The 13,556-nt window shown below is 37.7% G+C and overlaps 1 protein-coding gene across 2 annotated transcripts in view; it reads left to right on the forward strand.

Moving 5' to 3' along the window:
- TEX9 (testis expressed 9) overlaps positions 1 to 13,556 on the forward strand; it is a 54,308-nt gene that overhangs the window by 2,166 nt on the left and 38,586 nt on the right. Inside the window, exons 1-2 of one of the 2 annotated variants that reach the window (XM_036266042.1) lie at positions 550 to 629; positions 868 to 947. Coding sequence is in view for 1 of the 2 variants with exons in the window: in XM_036266023.1 (XP_036121916.1) it covers positions 868 to 947 (80 nt within the window). In the remaining variant the exon portion in view is untranslated. Of the gene's footprint in view, positions 1 to 549; positions 630 to 867; positions 948 to 13,556 lie in introns of those variants that run through there. The other variant, XM_036266023.1, reaches the window with a different exon arrangement.

Consider the following 13,556-nt stretch of genomic DNA (forward strand, 5'->3'; position numbering starts at 1 on the left):
CAAGAGCCCTCTAGTAAGGACTTATTTATTTAATTAATTAATTTATTTATTTCAAAGAAGAGTAGAGTAGAAAACTGGGAAGGGGTGGAAAAGGGGGAGAGAGCATTCTTGCCCCACAGAAGCTAATGGATATAATTTTTGCCACTTTTAATATTTGTTTACTCACTTTCATTTCTTTTTTTTATAATTTTTTTTTATTGATTTTAGAGAGGAAGGGAGAGGGAGAGAGAGATAGAAACTTCGATGAGAGCGAAACATCAATTAGCCACTGCCTGCACAATCCCTACTGGGGATTGAGCCTGCAAACTGGAGATGTGCCCTGACCAGGAATCTAACTGGTGACCTCTTCTTGGTGCATGGACAGTGCTCAGTCCACTGAGGCACACCGCCAGGCTCACTTTCATTTCTTGATATATCTTTGCCCAAAAATTTTACTCTTAGTGCTTCTTTTTTTAGCCTTTGCATGGTATTCTTAATACTGAAGTTTTGTGTGATTTTCGACAAGTTTTTCTACCCATTAAACGGATTTATATTTTCATTTCTTGTGAGTCTAATTTCCTTTGCATGTTATATAAGATGGAAGACTCTAATGCAGTGTGGAAGTAGGAGTCGGATAAAATCATATAAAGGTATTGATATGCTTACATTTTCCCCTTATAATTGACTTTCTTAACTCAGAATGGATGAAAAGTGGAACTACATTATTACAGATCTTATTTTCATATCATAGCATTTAGAATTCTGTGCCTTGATTTTGTGGAAACTGTGGACAGCTCTGAAATGTAATGATCAGAAAGGCACTTGAATAAATCCTACTTTTGTGAGTTTTTTTTCCCCTATGTTACTTATCTTTATTCATTGAACTAGAGAGATCAGCAAGAAGTACGATCTCGGTCAATTTCAACAAAAATTAAACCATATGAAGAGGAAGATGATTACAGTTTAAGGTAAGTGACTTACATTCTCAAATGTCTTTTTTTTAAACTGGGTAAATGCTTTAAGATTGTTTTTATTTTTAATTTAGATCTAATCAACATATAACATATTAGTTTCAGGTGTACAACAATTATTTGATTATTTATATATTGTGAAATGGTCATCACAATAAATCTAGTTAACATCTATTACATACATGGCTACAGAATTTTTTTGTTGTGATGAGAACTTTTGAGATCTGCTTTTGCCTGGCTGGTGTGACTCAGTGGTTGAGCATTGACCCATGCACCAAGAGGTTGCCAGTTTGATTCCCAGCCACGGTATATGCCCAGGTTGTGGGCCCGATCCCCAGTGGCGGGCATGAAGGAGGTAGCCAGTTGATGTTCTCTCTCATCGGTGTTTCTGTCTCTCTCTCCCTGTCCCTTCCTCTCGCTCTAAAACCAATAAAGGAAAAAATATTTTTAAAAAATATGCTTTTGTAGCAGCTTTCAAATATGCAGTATAGTATCATTAAGTATAGTCACTATGCTATACATTTACATCTCCATGACTTTATTTTGTAACTAGAATTTTGTACCTTTTGACTCCCTTTATCCGTTTTTTCCTCTCCCCCAACCCTCAGCCTCTATCAACTACCAATTTGTTTTCTGTATCTATGAGCTTTTATGAGCTTCCCTCCACCCCCCGCCCCCCATTCCTCATATAAATGAGATCATATGATATTTGTCTTTTTCTGTCAGACTTATTCACTTAGCATAATGGCCTCAAGGTCCATCCATGTTACCGCAAATGGGTCTTCTTTATGGCTGAATAAGATTTCATTGCATTTATATACCACATCTTTTTTATTAATTCATCTGTCAATGGACATTTAGGTTGTTTCCATACCTTGGCCATTATAAGTAATGCTTCAATAGACATGGGGTGCGCACATCTTTTCCAGTGTGTTTTTGTTTTTTTCAGAAAAATATCCAGAAGTGGAATTGCTGGATCACATGGTGGTTCTCTTCAATTTTATGAGGAATCTTCATACTGTTTTTCATAGTGGCTGCACCAATTTGCATTTCCACCAACAGTGCAAACAAGGGTTCCTTTTCTCTATATCCTCACCAGCATTTCTCTCTTATCTTTTGGTAATAACCATTCTAACAGGTGTGAAATGCTGTCTCATTGTGGTATTGATTTTTATTTCCTTTATGATTAGTGATGTTGAGCATCTTTTCATGTACCAGTTGGCCATCTGTATGTCATCTTTGGAAAATGTTCAGATCCTCTGCCCATTTTTTAATTGGATTGTTTGGGGTTGTATGAGTTCTCTGTATATTTTGCACATCAACTCTTTATCCAATATATGATTTACAAAATATTTTCTCCCATTCAGTATGTTGTCCCCCAACCCCCACCATGATTTTCCCAAGGAGTTTATTTGGTTAGACCAGGAAGCAGGGAGGCCCTGCATCTAAAAGAAGGTGTTAGAACTCTTGGTGGTGAAGCTTGGCTTATGCTGGTGATGCTTGTGCTGGTGTTGAAGGACCCAGTGGGCAATGAGAACTTGATCTTAGAGTTGTGGATCTGCTTGACTCTCCAGTCAGTGGCAAGATTTCCTCCACATTCATGATCTAGATTGAGTGGGTGTGGGTGTGGTATCACTGGGTGAGGATAGCTGTGGTGGTCAGGTCCCGGTACTCCCAGTACATGCTGTGGGTGCCAATGTGGGAGTCCTAGTGCAGCCAGATGCCAAAGTTCTTCAACTGAAGGGAGTATTTATCAAACACCTGCCCACAGTAGATGATTTCCCCTGAAGACTTCTTCTCCTTCTTCTTCAGCTGAGACGAAAAGTACCAGAAGCAAGACTTGAGGAAGACATGGTTAGGCACAAGGAAGTGCATGTTGTAGAGGGGCAGCATGAGGCATTTGAGGTTAGGCAGGCAGCACCCCATCACCTATACTCTAGCAGCATGCTAGAGGCCTTCATAGCATTCTCTCTGTGTTCATTACTACCCTCAAAAGGAGTAGGTTGCCTTTTCATTTTGTTGATGGTTTCCTTTGCTGTGAAGTTTTTTAAAAAATATTTTCTTTATTGATTTTAGAGAGAGAGGAAGGGAGAGGGAGAGAGAGACAGAAACATCAATGAGAGAGAACAGCAATTCACCTCCTGCATGTCCCCCACTGGGGATCGGGCCCACAACCTGGGCAGTGCCCTGACTGGGAATCGAACTGGCAACCTCTTGGTGCATGGGTTGATGCTCAACCACTGAGCCACACCAGCGGGGCTGAAGAAGCTTTTTAGTTTAATATAGTTCCACTTGTTTATTTTTGCTTTTGGTGTTAAATCCAAAAAATCATCTTCAAGACCAATGGTAAGGAGCTTACTACCTATGTTTTCTTCTAGGAATTTTATGTCTTTAGGTCTTATATTCAAGTATTTAATCCATTTTGAGTTAATCTTTGTATATGATGTAAGATAGTGGTTCAGTTTCATTCTTTACATGAAGCTGTCTGGTTTTCTCAACACTCTTTATTGAAGAAATTTTTTTTCCTTATTGTATATTCTTGGCTGCTTTGTTGTAAACTAATTGACCCTATATGCGTGTATCTATTTCTGGGTGCTCTATTCTGTTCTATGTGTCTGTTTTTATGACCATACTATTTTGATTACGATAGCTTTGTAATATAATTTGCAATCAGGGAGAACATTTTTTTAATGGTGTATGTGGATCCTTTGTTATATAAAATCACTTTGCATGTAAGTATAGTAAATCTATAATTTGAAGAGTGATATAATGTATAAACTACTAATAATTGGGGGTTTATTCCAGTCAGATATGTGTATTCCCTTTACCTACTTTATTTTGTTTAATTCTGAAAGTATTATTTTGAAATAAATATTATTGGCCTCATTTTAAAAATCAGGAAATTGCAGTTTAGAGTTCAGTAGCTTGTCCCAGGACATATGGATAGGGATTTCACAGAGATCCAAATCAGAGTTCATAAGATTTCTAAACCCATTCTCACAAACTATACTACCTTTCTTTTAAAATTGCATATCAGGATTAGGTAAAAAAAAAAAAAAAAAAAAAAATATATATATATATATATATATATATATATATATATATATATAAAAGTAAAATATATTAGATCTTTTTTCTTTGAATTTCATGTGAATTTCAGATATGTCAAGAAATTAGGGACCAAGAAAATATTCAGGATTAAATTTAACAGGAAAAGTATAGGATCTGTGTGAATAAAACTATGAAATCTTGCAGAGGCAATGGTGATCACCAAATATCCTAGTCTTGCTATAAGCAGAAGTCAAATTATTCTCTTTCAAGCCTAAACAGACAGGAGTTGGTGTTTGAACCTGCAGCTGACTCATTCTCTGTCATGATCAGTGAAACCTCCCAGCTTGGTCTCTGGGTGACCATGTGAAACAAAGAAAAATGGACTCTCATTCATATTCTCTCTCTTCTCTTTCTCTCCCCCTGTCCCCATCTCCCTCTCCCTCTCCCTCCTCCTTTGAGTGTGTTAAGCTGCTGAGATTTTGGGATTAACATCCTAGCCTATTCTAACTAATATAACAGTCTATATTGAGAGTCATGTGTTATATAACAAAAACTGAAAGTGTGGCTTTAGCTTAGCAGTTAGGTGGTAGCTAGCAAGGAAACTGATATTGGAGGCTGGCAAGATAGAGGAGTACTGTTATATAGTGGCAACGAATTTAGTAAAATTGTCACCTTTGGCGAATTGGGAGGCAGAAGAGATTTGTAATGAGTTTGTGCTGTAGGGGAGGAAGTTGGAAAATGGAATATTAGTATTACTATTAATAATATTGTTACTATTGCTGGATTTGGCACAGTATTTGAGGAGACAAGTTTAGGAAAGAATTGGTTGTTTTGCAAGTAGAAATGAAAGGGAATATGGAGATTATTTTAGGAATTAGAGGCCTCGAATATTGAAAGAGTTACCTGCTTCAATTTTTTATGAGATCCAGTTTATCTTCTGTTGTTGTTACCTGTGCTTTTGGAGTCATATCTGAGAATCCAATGCTAAACCCAAGGTCATTGAGATTTATCCCTATATTTTCTTCAAGAGAATGACACTTTTACATTTAGGTTTTTGACCCATTTTGAGTTAATTATTGTATGTGGTATGAGATGAGGGTCAACCTTCATTCTTTGTCATGTGGATATCCAGTTGTCTCAGTGCATTTGTTGGAAAGACTATTCTTTCCCCATTCAGTGACTTTTGCACCCTTGTCAGAGATAAACTGACCACAGATACATGGTTCTATTTTGGACTCTCCATTGTATTCCATTGATATATCTTATGCCTATACTACACTGTTTTGTTTATCCTTGCTTTGTAGAGTTAGTTGTTTTTGAATCTCAAAAATCGAGATAAAATTTAGAAAATCTTTGAGGAACCAAAGCCTATTAAAGCTCAACCTTGAGTCAAAGATCAGACTAAAGGTGTGGTCTTCACAACTATGGATAACATTTTCCAATGGATTAAGGTTCTTCAGGGCAAGAATTGTATTAAATGGCACCTAGTGAAACTTTGCAATTGGATAAAATGGCTCGTGACAAAGATCTAATTATAGGTATAGTCTTCCCATAGAAGTCTGACAACCTCGAAACAACCCATTTTTAAATTGGATTGGGGAGAAGGAGAAAAAGAGAGAGAGGAGGGGGAAGTATTCAGGGTAAAGAAATAAGTCTTAGAAAGAAGTGTGGGCATGCTAAAGGCACATGGAACTGACTGGAATCAAATAAGTAAGGAACTCACTAGTTTTTGAGAGTTATACCAGCAAAGAAACTTTAAGAGTGATGGACCTAAATTGTTAGTATTTAAATCTTAAAATAGCTGTAGGTCCTTCCAGTCTTTTAAGATGAAGAAGCAGGCTGTGAGAGTTGTACAGCCCTAATTTAGGGTGTAATATTTAAACACCTTAGAGGGCTTAGAAACAAAAAAGAAATGTATTTAAGCAGCAGTATATTGGCTCCTATTTGAAATATTGGAACATTATTGAGGTACTCAAAAATAATTATTGCATATGATCCAGCAGTTCCCCTCTAGCTTTAACCAGGAGAAATGAAGACATATTTCCAAGCAAAAACTTGTATGCAAATATTTATAGCAGTTTTATTTATAATTGCCAAAACTCAATATCCATCAAGTAGTGAATGGATAAACAAATCATGGTATATCCATGCAGTGGAATACTACTTGGCAATAAATAGCAATGAACTACTGATATTGCAGCAACATAGATGCTAAGTGGAAGAACCAGACCAAAACATTTAGTTGATGTTCTGGAAAAGGTAAAACTATAGGGACAGAAATCAGAGAAGTGGTGTGTGAGGCTTAGGGGAGTGGAACAAGGAATCAGTTTGTGATGATGGAATAATCCCTTGGTTGTTGTAGTGCTTATATGGTCATATCAGTTTGTTCAGATTTATAGAACTGTACACCTGAAAAGGAGTATTTTGCTGCGTTTAAATGATATCTCAATAAACTTGAAAAAGTAATAATTTTTAATACCATTATTGCCATGTCTAGCTACCGATGGTACAATGGTGAGTAAACAGAACAAATCCTGCTTCCAAGAAGTAAATGCCTAGTGTGTTGCTTCTTAATTTGTTTTTAAATTAAACAAATTTTTCATAAAATTTTTTACTTCATCATCTGATATCATGAAACTACTTATCCTTATTACATGTAATGCTCTGATATTATATGGAAAATAATGCTTAATAGTTATCAAAATTCCAAACTTTGGATTACAAATAAGATTAGGCATGGCTTTTTTTATTTTTTTATCCTCACCCGAGGACATTTTTCGATATTTTGTTCAGACAGAGTGGGAGGGAGAGAGAGAAACATCGAGGTGAAAGGGACACATCGAGTGGTTGCCACCCACGTGACCCAGCCAGGGCTGGGGACAAACTGCAACCGAGGTACGTGCCCTTAGCGGGAACTGAACCCGGGTCTCTCCAGACCGCAGGCCAATGCTCTAACCGCTGAGCCAAACCTGCCAGGGTGCATGGCTTTTATTTAGTGAACTAAAAGATTAAAATGATGGTAATAATAGCTGATCTCTAGTTTCTGTTGAAGCAAGTGAGAAACTGATTCCACAAGCATAAAAATAAATCTGTTGATTTTCTTTTACTAAATTTTCTTTATGTGCAGAGCAGTGATGACATCTCTATTTACATAGAGCATGTGGTTTTTTTAAAAAAAATGACTTTTTTTGAACAGATAGCTTTTACCACATGAAACATGGCACTAGACTATTAGTTGGGAATGGCTGAAGATGGGAGATAATAAATTCTGTAAAGAGACAATCCATTTCAGCTTGGAACAAGGATAATTTACCTAAATTATTATTGTCAGGCAGTATATATTATAATTAGTCTTCAGCATCCAGGGTTACTCTGCCAAACATTGTGTGACAGAAACCAGAATTTAGTTTCCTAAAAGTATAGCTGGCAGCAAAGTCTAACATACAAATCATTTCAATTATATATTCCACACAAACCTTTCATGGAGATGTTTAACAAAAACAATCAATACTGTGATTTTTAGTTTATTTATTTTTTTATGGAAATAATACTAGCAAAGTAATAGCATTCTGCTGAAACTGAGGGAGACAGATAACTGTTAAATGTTTTTTGGCTGATATGTATATATATCTGGTGGGGGGAGGGGAGATGGAAGATGCAAAAAATGTAAAGAAATGGCAGGTATCCATTTAAAATGAGGGTGGTTAAAGAGGACACTTGAAATTTATATAAAATTTGGCAACATTTTTGTGTCATGGAGAATGATTTTTATTTATTGATCGATTGATTTGAGAGAGTGAGAGACGCGTTGATTTGTTTTTCTACTTATTTATGCATTTATTGGTTGATTCTTTGTGCCCTGACCAGGGATCAAACCCACAACCTTGACATATTGGGGTGACACTCTATCCACCTGAGCTATCTGGCCCAGGCTGAGAATGATTCTTTAGTCTGTAATTTTAAGATATTTTGAAAACCATTTTTTCTTCCAGAGCTGTTTCTGGTTCTTTAAGATGTTGTATTTAATAAGGTCTACCTCAGTATATCTTTGTGTTTAATGTTGAAAAAATATCTATATATGACTAGTACAGTAGGTGGCATCTGATGGAAAGTATTTTGTTTTTAGCCCTGGCCTGTTTGGCTCAGCTGTTGGAGCGTCGGCCTGCAGACCAGAGAGTCTGGGTTCAGTTCCCACTAGGGACATGTACCAAAAAAAAAAAAAAGAAAGTAATTTTGTTTTTATGTCCTCTTAGGGGACATTATGATAGGTTTTCTGAAATATTAAGACGTGTTGGAGATTATCTAGAAAATTGATCAGGGATAGACAAACTTTTCTTATGAGGAGACAGACAATGTTTTTGGATTTGTGAACTATTCGTTTTATGTTGTAACTATTCAATTTTGCTGTTGTGTGAAAATATCTATAGACAATGTGTAAATGAATGGACATGGGTGGATTGAGCCCGGGGGCCATAATTTTCAGACCCCATAAACACTCTTTGTTTTAAACTACAAATATATTTTGAACTATGTTTGGTGTCAGGTGAGTACTAGACTGCGGGTTTACTTCATAAATTATATAAATATCTAACCACAATGCTGTACTCCTGAAACTAATATAAAGTCATATTAAATGTCACCTGTAATTTTAAAAAACACACTATAAATGTATTTGGAAAATTTTGTGCGTAAAGGTGAACTATATTTTAGATATATGTATTTATACTGTTCATAAATATTTAGTGCACATGTAAGAGTTTATATGCCAGGTACTACAATAAAAACCAGGCATAGAGCAGTGAACAGTGCACACATAATTGCTACCCTCATGGAGTTCACAATATAATGGGGAAAATAGATGCTGACCAAGTATTTAAATGCTTAGACAAAGGATAACATTGAGTAGGCACACAATAAAAAGCCCTGGGGTAATCATTTTGTGCTATATTATTCTTTAAAGAAAAAAAAATGGACAAGGATACAAAATTAACATCAAGAAATCGATGGGCCCTGGCTGGTTTGGCTCAGCAGTTAGAGTGTCGGCCTGCGGTTCGGAGAGACCTGGGTTCGGTTCCCACTAAGGGCACGTACTTTGGTTGCAGTTTGTCCCCAGCCCTGGTTGAGTCATGCATGTGGCAGCCACTAGATGTGTCCCTTTCATGTTGATGTTTCTCTCTCTCTCTCTCTTTCTCTCTCTCTCTCTTTTCTCTCTCCTTCCCACTCTATCTGAACAAAAAAACGAAAAAATGCCCTCAGGTGAGGATTAAAAAAAAAAAGAAGAAGAAGAAATCGATGGCATTCTTACACACCAATGATGAACTCACAGAAAGAGAAACTGGAAAAACAATCACATTTACCATCGCGGCAAAAAAATTGAGATACCTAGGAATAAACTTAACCAAAGAAGTAAAGGACCTGTTTCCAGAAAACTACAGGACATTGAAAAAAGAAATAGAGGAAGATATAAAAGAGTGGAAGCACATACCTTGTTCATGGATTAGAAGCATTAACATCTTTAAAATGTCCATACTACCCAAAGTAATCTGTAGATTCAATGCAATACCCTTCAAAATACCAATGACATATTTCACAGAACTAGAACAAATACTTCAAAAGCTCATATGGAACCAAAAAAGACCCCAAATAGCCACAGCAATCTTGAAAAAGAAGGACAAAGTAGGTGGGATCACAATACCAGATATCAGGTTATACTGCAAAGCTACTGTAATCAAAACAGCCTGGTACTGGCACAAGAACAGGCATATAGACCAGTGGAACAGAAGAGAGAACCCAAAAATGGACCCAAGACACTATGCTCAATTAATATTTGACAAAGGAGGCAAGAGCATACAGTGGAGTAAAGACAGCCTCTTTAATAAATGGTGTTGGGAAAACTGGACAGCTACATGCAAAAAAATGAAACTAGATCATCAACTTACACCATACACAAGAATAAACTCAAAATGGATAAAAGACTTAAATGTGACTCATGAATCCATAAAAATCCTAGAAGAAAATGTAGGCAACAAAATTTCGGACATCATACGCAGCAGAATTTTTACTGATACATCACCTAAGGCAACAGCAACAAAAGAAAAAAATGAATACATGGGACTGCATGAAACTAAAAAGCTTCTGCACAGCAAAAGAAACAGCCATCAAAATGGAAAGGCAACCCACTGTATGGGAGAACATCATTGCCAATGATACATCAGATAAGGGGTTAATTTCCAAAATATATAGAGAACACATACAACTCAAGAAAAGGAAGACAAAGAACCCAATTAAAAAATGGGCAGAGGAGCTGAATAGACACCTCTCCAAACAGGACATACAAATGGCCAAGAGACATGAAGAAATGCTCAACGTCACTAATCATCAGAGAGATGCAAATTAAAACAACAATGAGGTATCACCTCACACCTGTCAGAATGGCTGCCATCAACAAATCATCAAACAACAAGGGTTGATGAGGGTGTGGAGAAAGGGGACTCTAGTACACTGCTGGTGGGAATGCAGACTGGTGCAGCCACAATGGAAAACACTATGGTGTTACATCAAAAAATTAAAAATTGAACTTCCATTTGACCCAGTGATCCCACTTCTAGGAATATACCCTAAGAAACCTGAAACACCAGTCAGAAAGAATATATGTACCCCCATGTTCATAGCAGCACTATTTACAAAATAGCTAAGATCTGGAAACAGCCCTAGTGTCCATCAGTAGACGAATGGATAAAAAAGCGGTGGTACATATACACAATGGAGTACTATACAGCTGTAAGAAAGAAAGATCTCTTATCCTTTGAGACGACATGGAGGAACCTGGAAAGTATTATCCTAAGTGAAATAAGCCAAGCAGAAAAAGACAAATACCACATGATCTCACTTATTTGTGGAATATAATGAACATAACAGTCTGTGGAATAGGGTAGATCCAGAAACATGGAAGTAGGATACAGACTGACAACTCTCAGAAGAGGGGTTGGGGGGTGGGGTGGGAAGAGATAAACCACAGAACTTATATGCATATACGCATAACCAATGGACATGGACAACAAAGCCGGGGATGGGGTGGGGAGGATGGGAAGGAAGATGTCAATGGGGTAAAAAAGGAGAAACATCTGTAACAAAAATAAAATAAAAAATAAAAAAAATTAATAAAATAATAAAAAGCAAAAAAATGGACATTATCTTATATCTTATCAAAGGTGAATGATTTCTTTTAAATAATTTTTTATTTTTCAATTACAGTTGACACAGTATTAGTTTTAGGTGTACTCCCCAGTGATTAGACATTATATAACTTACTAAGTGATGATCCTGATAAATCTCATACTCATCTGACACCATACATAGTTTTTAGAATATTATTGACTATATTCCCTGTGCTATACTTTACACCCCCATGAGTATTCTGTAACAACCAATTTGTACTTCTTTTTTTTTATCCTCCCCGAGGACATTTTTTGTTCAGATAGAGTGGGAGGGAGAGAGAGGAAGAGAGAGAGAGAGAGAGAGAGAGAAAGAGAAAGAAACACTGACATGAAAGGGAGACATCGAGTGGCTGCCACCCGCATGACCAACCAGGGCCGGGGACAAACTGCAACCAAGGAATGCGCCCTTAGTGGGAACCGAACCCGGACCGCAGACCGACGCTCTAACAGCTGTACCAAACTGGCCAGGGCCCAATTTGCACTTCTTAATCTCGTCACCTTTTCAGCCAACTCCCCAACCCTTTCCCATCTAGTAACTGTCAAAATGTTCTCTGTATCTATGAGTCTGTTTCTATTCCGCTTGCCCGCTTATTTTGTTTCTTTAGATTTAATTGTTGATAGATATGTATCTATCTGTTGCCATTTTATTGTTCATATTTTTTATCCTTTATTTTTCTTTCTTAAAGAAGATACTTTAACATTTCATGTAGTACTAGTTTGGTGGTGATGAACTCCTTTAGCCTTTTCTTGTCTGGGAAGCTCTTTGTATATCCTTTGATTCTAAATGATAGTTTTGATGGGTAGAGTAATCTTGGTTGTAGGTCCTTGCTTTTTATCACTTTGAATATTTCTTGCCAATCCCTTCTGGGCTACAAAACTTCGGTTGGGAAATCAGCTGACAGTCTAATGGGAACTCCCTTGTTAAGTAACTAACTACTTTTCTGTTAAGACTCTCTCTTTGTGTTTAACCTTTGCATTTTAATTATGATGTGTCTTGGTGTGAGCCTCTTTGGGTTCAGTTTGTTTGGGACTCTCTATTTCCTGGACTTGTATATGTTTCCTTCACCAGGTTAGTTTTCTGTCATTAAAAAATATATGTTTTCAATTTCTTGCTCTCTCTCTTCTCCTTCCAGTACCCTCATGATTTGAATGTTGGTATGTTGAAGTTGTCCCAGATGCTTCTTACACTATCTTCATTTTCTTGGGTTCTTTTTTCTTTTTCTTCTGATTGGGGGATTTTGCTTTTTTATATTCCAAATCTCTGATTAGACCCTCTGCTTCATCTACTCCACTGTAGATTCCCTGTAATGTATTCTTCATTTCAGTTGGTGTATTCTTCATTCCTGACTTGTTCATTTTTATGTTTTCTGTCGCTGTTGTTAATGTTTCCCATCTCTATGTTGAAATTCTCAACCAAGTTCATTGAGCATCCTTATAACCAGTGTTTTAAACTTTGCATCTGATAGATTAGTTGTCTCCATTTTGTTTAGTTTTTTTTCTGGAGTTTTGTTATGTTTTTCATTTGGGACATGCTTCTTTGTCTCCTCATTTTGGCTGCCTCTATGTGTTTGTTTATATGTATTAGGTAGAGCTGTTATGTCTCCTGGGCTTGGTAGAGTGGTCTTTTATAGTAGGTGTTCTGTAGGGTCCAGTGGCATAGCCTCCCCATTCACTCGAGCTGGGTACATCAGGTGTGCCCCTTATGTGGGCTGTGTATACCCTTCTTTTGTAGTTGAGTCTTGATTGCTCTTGGGACATCAGTGGAAGGGATTTACCCCAGGCTAAATGACTGCAAGGACTGGCTGTGATCACTGACCACCATGGAGATAACTCTGCTGGGGCTCACCCCACAGAGATGGACTTACTTGACAGGTTCTGGTGCCTGCTGAGTCTGCCCTTTGAGTGTGTCACTTGTGGAGGTGGTTGGGTGATGCTTTGACAGTCTGAAGCTGTCCACTGGGTGCATTGGCTCTGGAGCCTCCCAGGAGGTGTGGGCCAAGGTCAGCTGCTGCCTGTGTTCTGCCTGGGGTCACCTGGCATGAGCTACAAAGCAATCTGCACATGGCTGCTTCTTGTGCTGGGCTTGGAGGTGCCCTAGCAAGGCTGAGCTGCGAACCAAGGTCGGCTGCTGCTAGTGCCAGGCCTGGGGCCACTTAGCTAGAGGTATGGGGCATGCGGAGGCCAGATGTTACTTGTTGGAGAGATTTTTATGACAGGCTGAAGCCTGAACCAAGGCAGGCCATTTGTATGGGAAAACCCCTGGAAACAGCCTGGGTGGGCTCACAAATTAGGTGGGGCAGGGTTTCAGGGATCCACCAGGGCAGGGCAAATAGTGTGA

This window comes from Molossus molossus, unplaced genomic scaffold, assembly GCF_014108415.1.
Source record: "Molossus molossus isolate mMolMol1 unplaced genomic scaffold, mMolMol1.p scaffold_m16_p_1, whole genome shotgun sequence".
Lineage (NCBI taxonomy): Eukaryota > Metazoa > Chordata > Mammalia > Chiroptera > Molossidae > Molossus > Molossus molossus.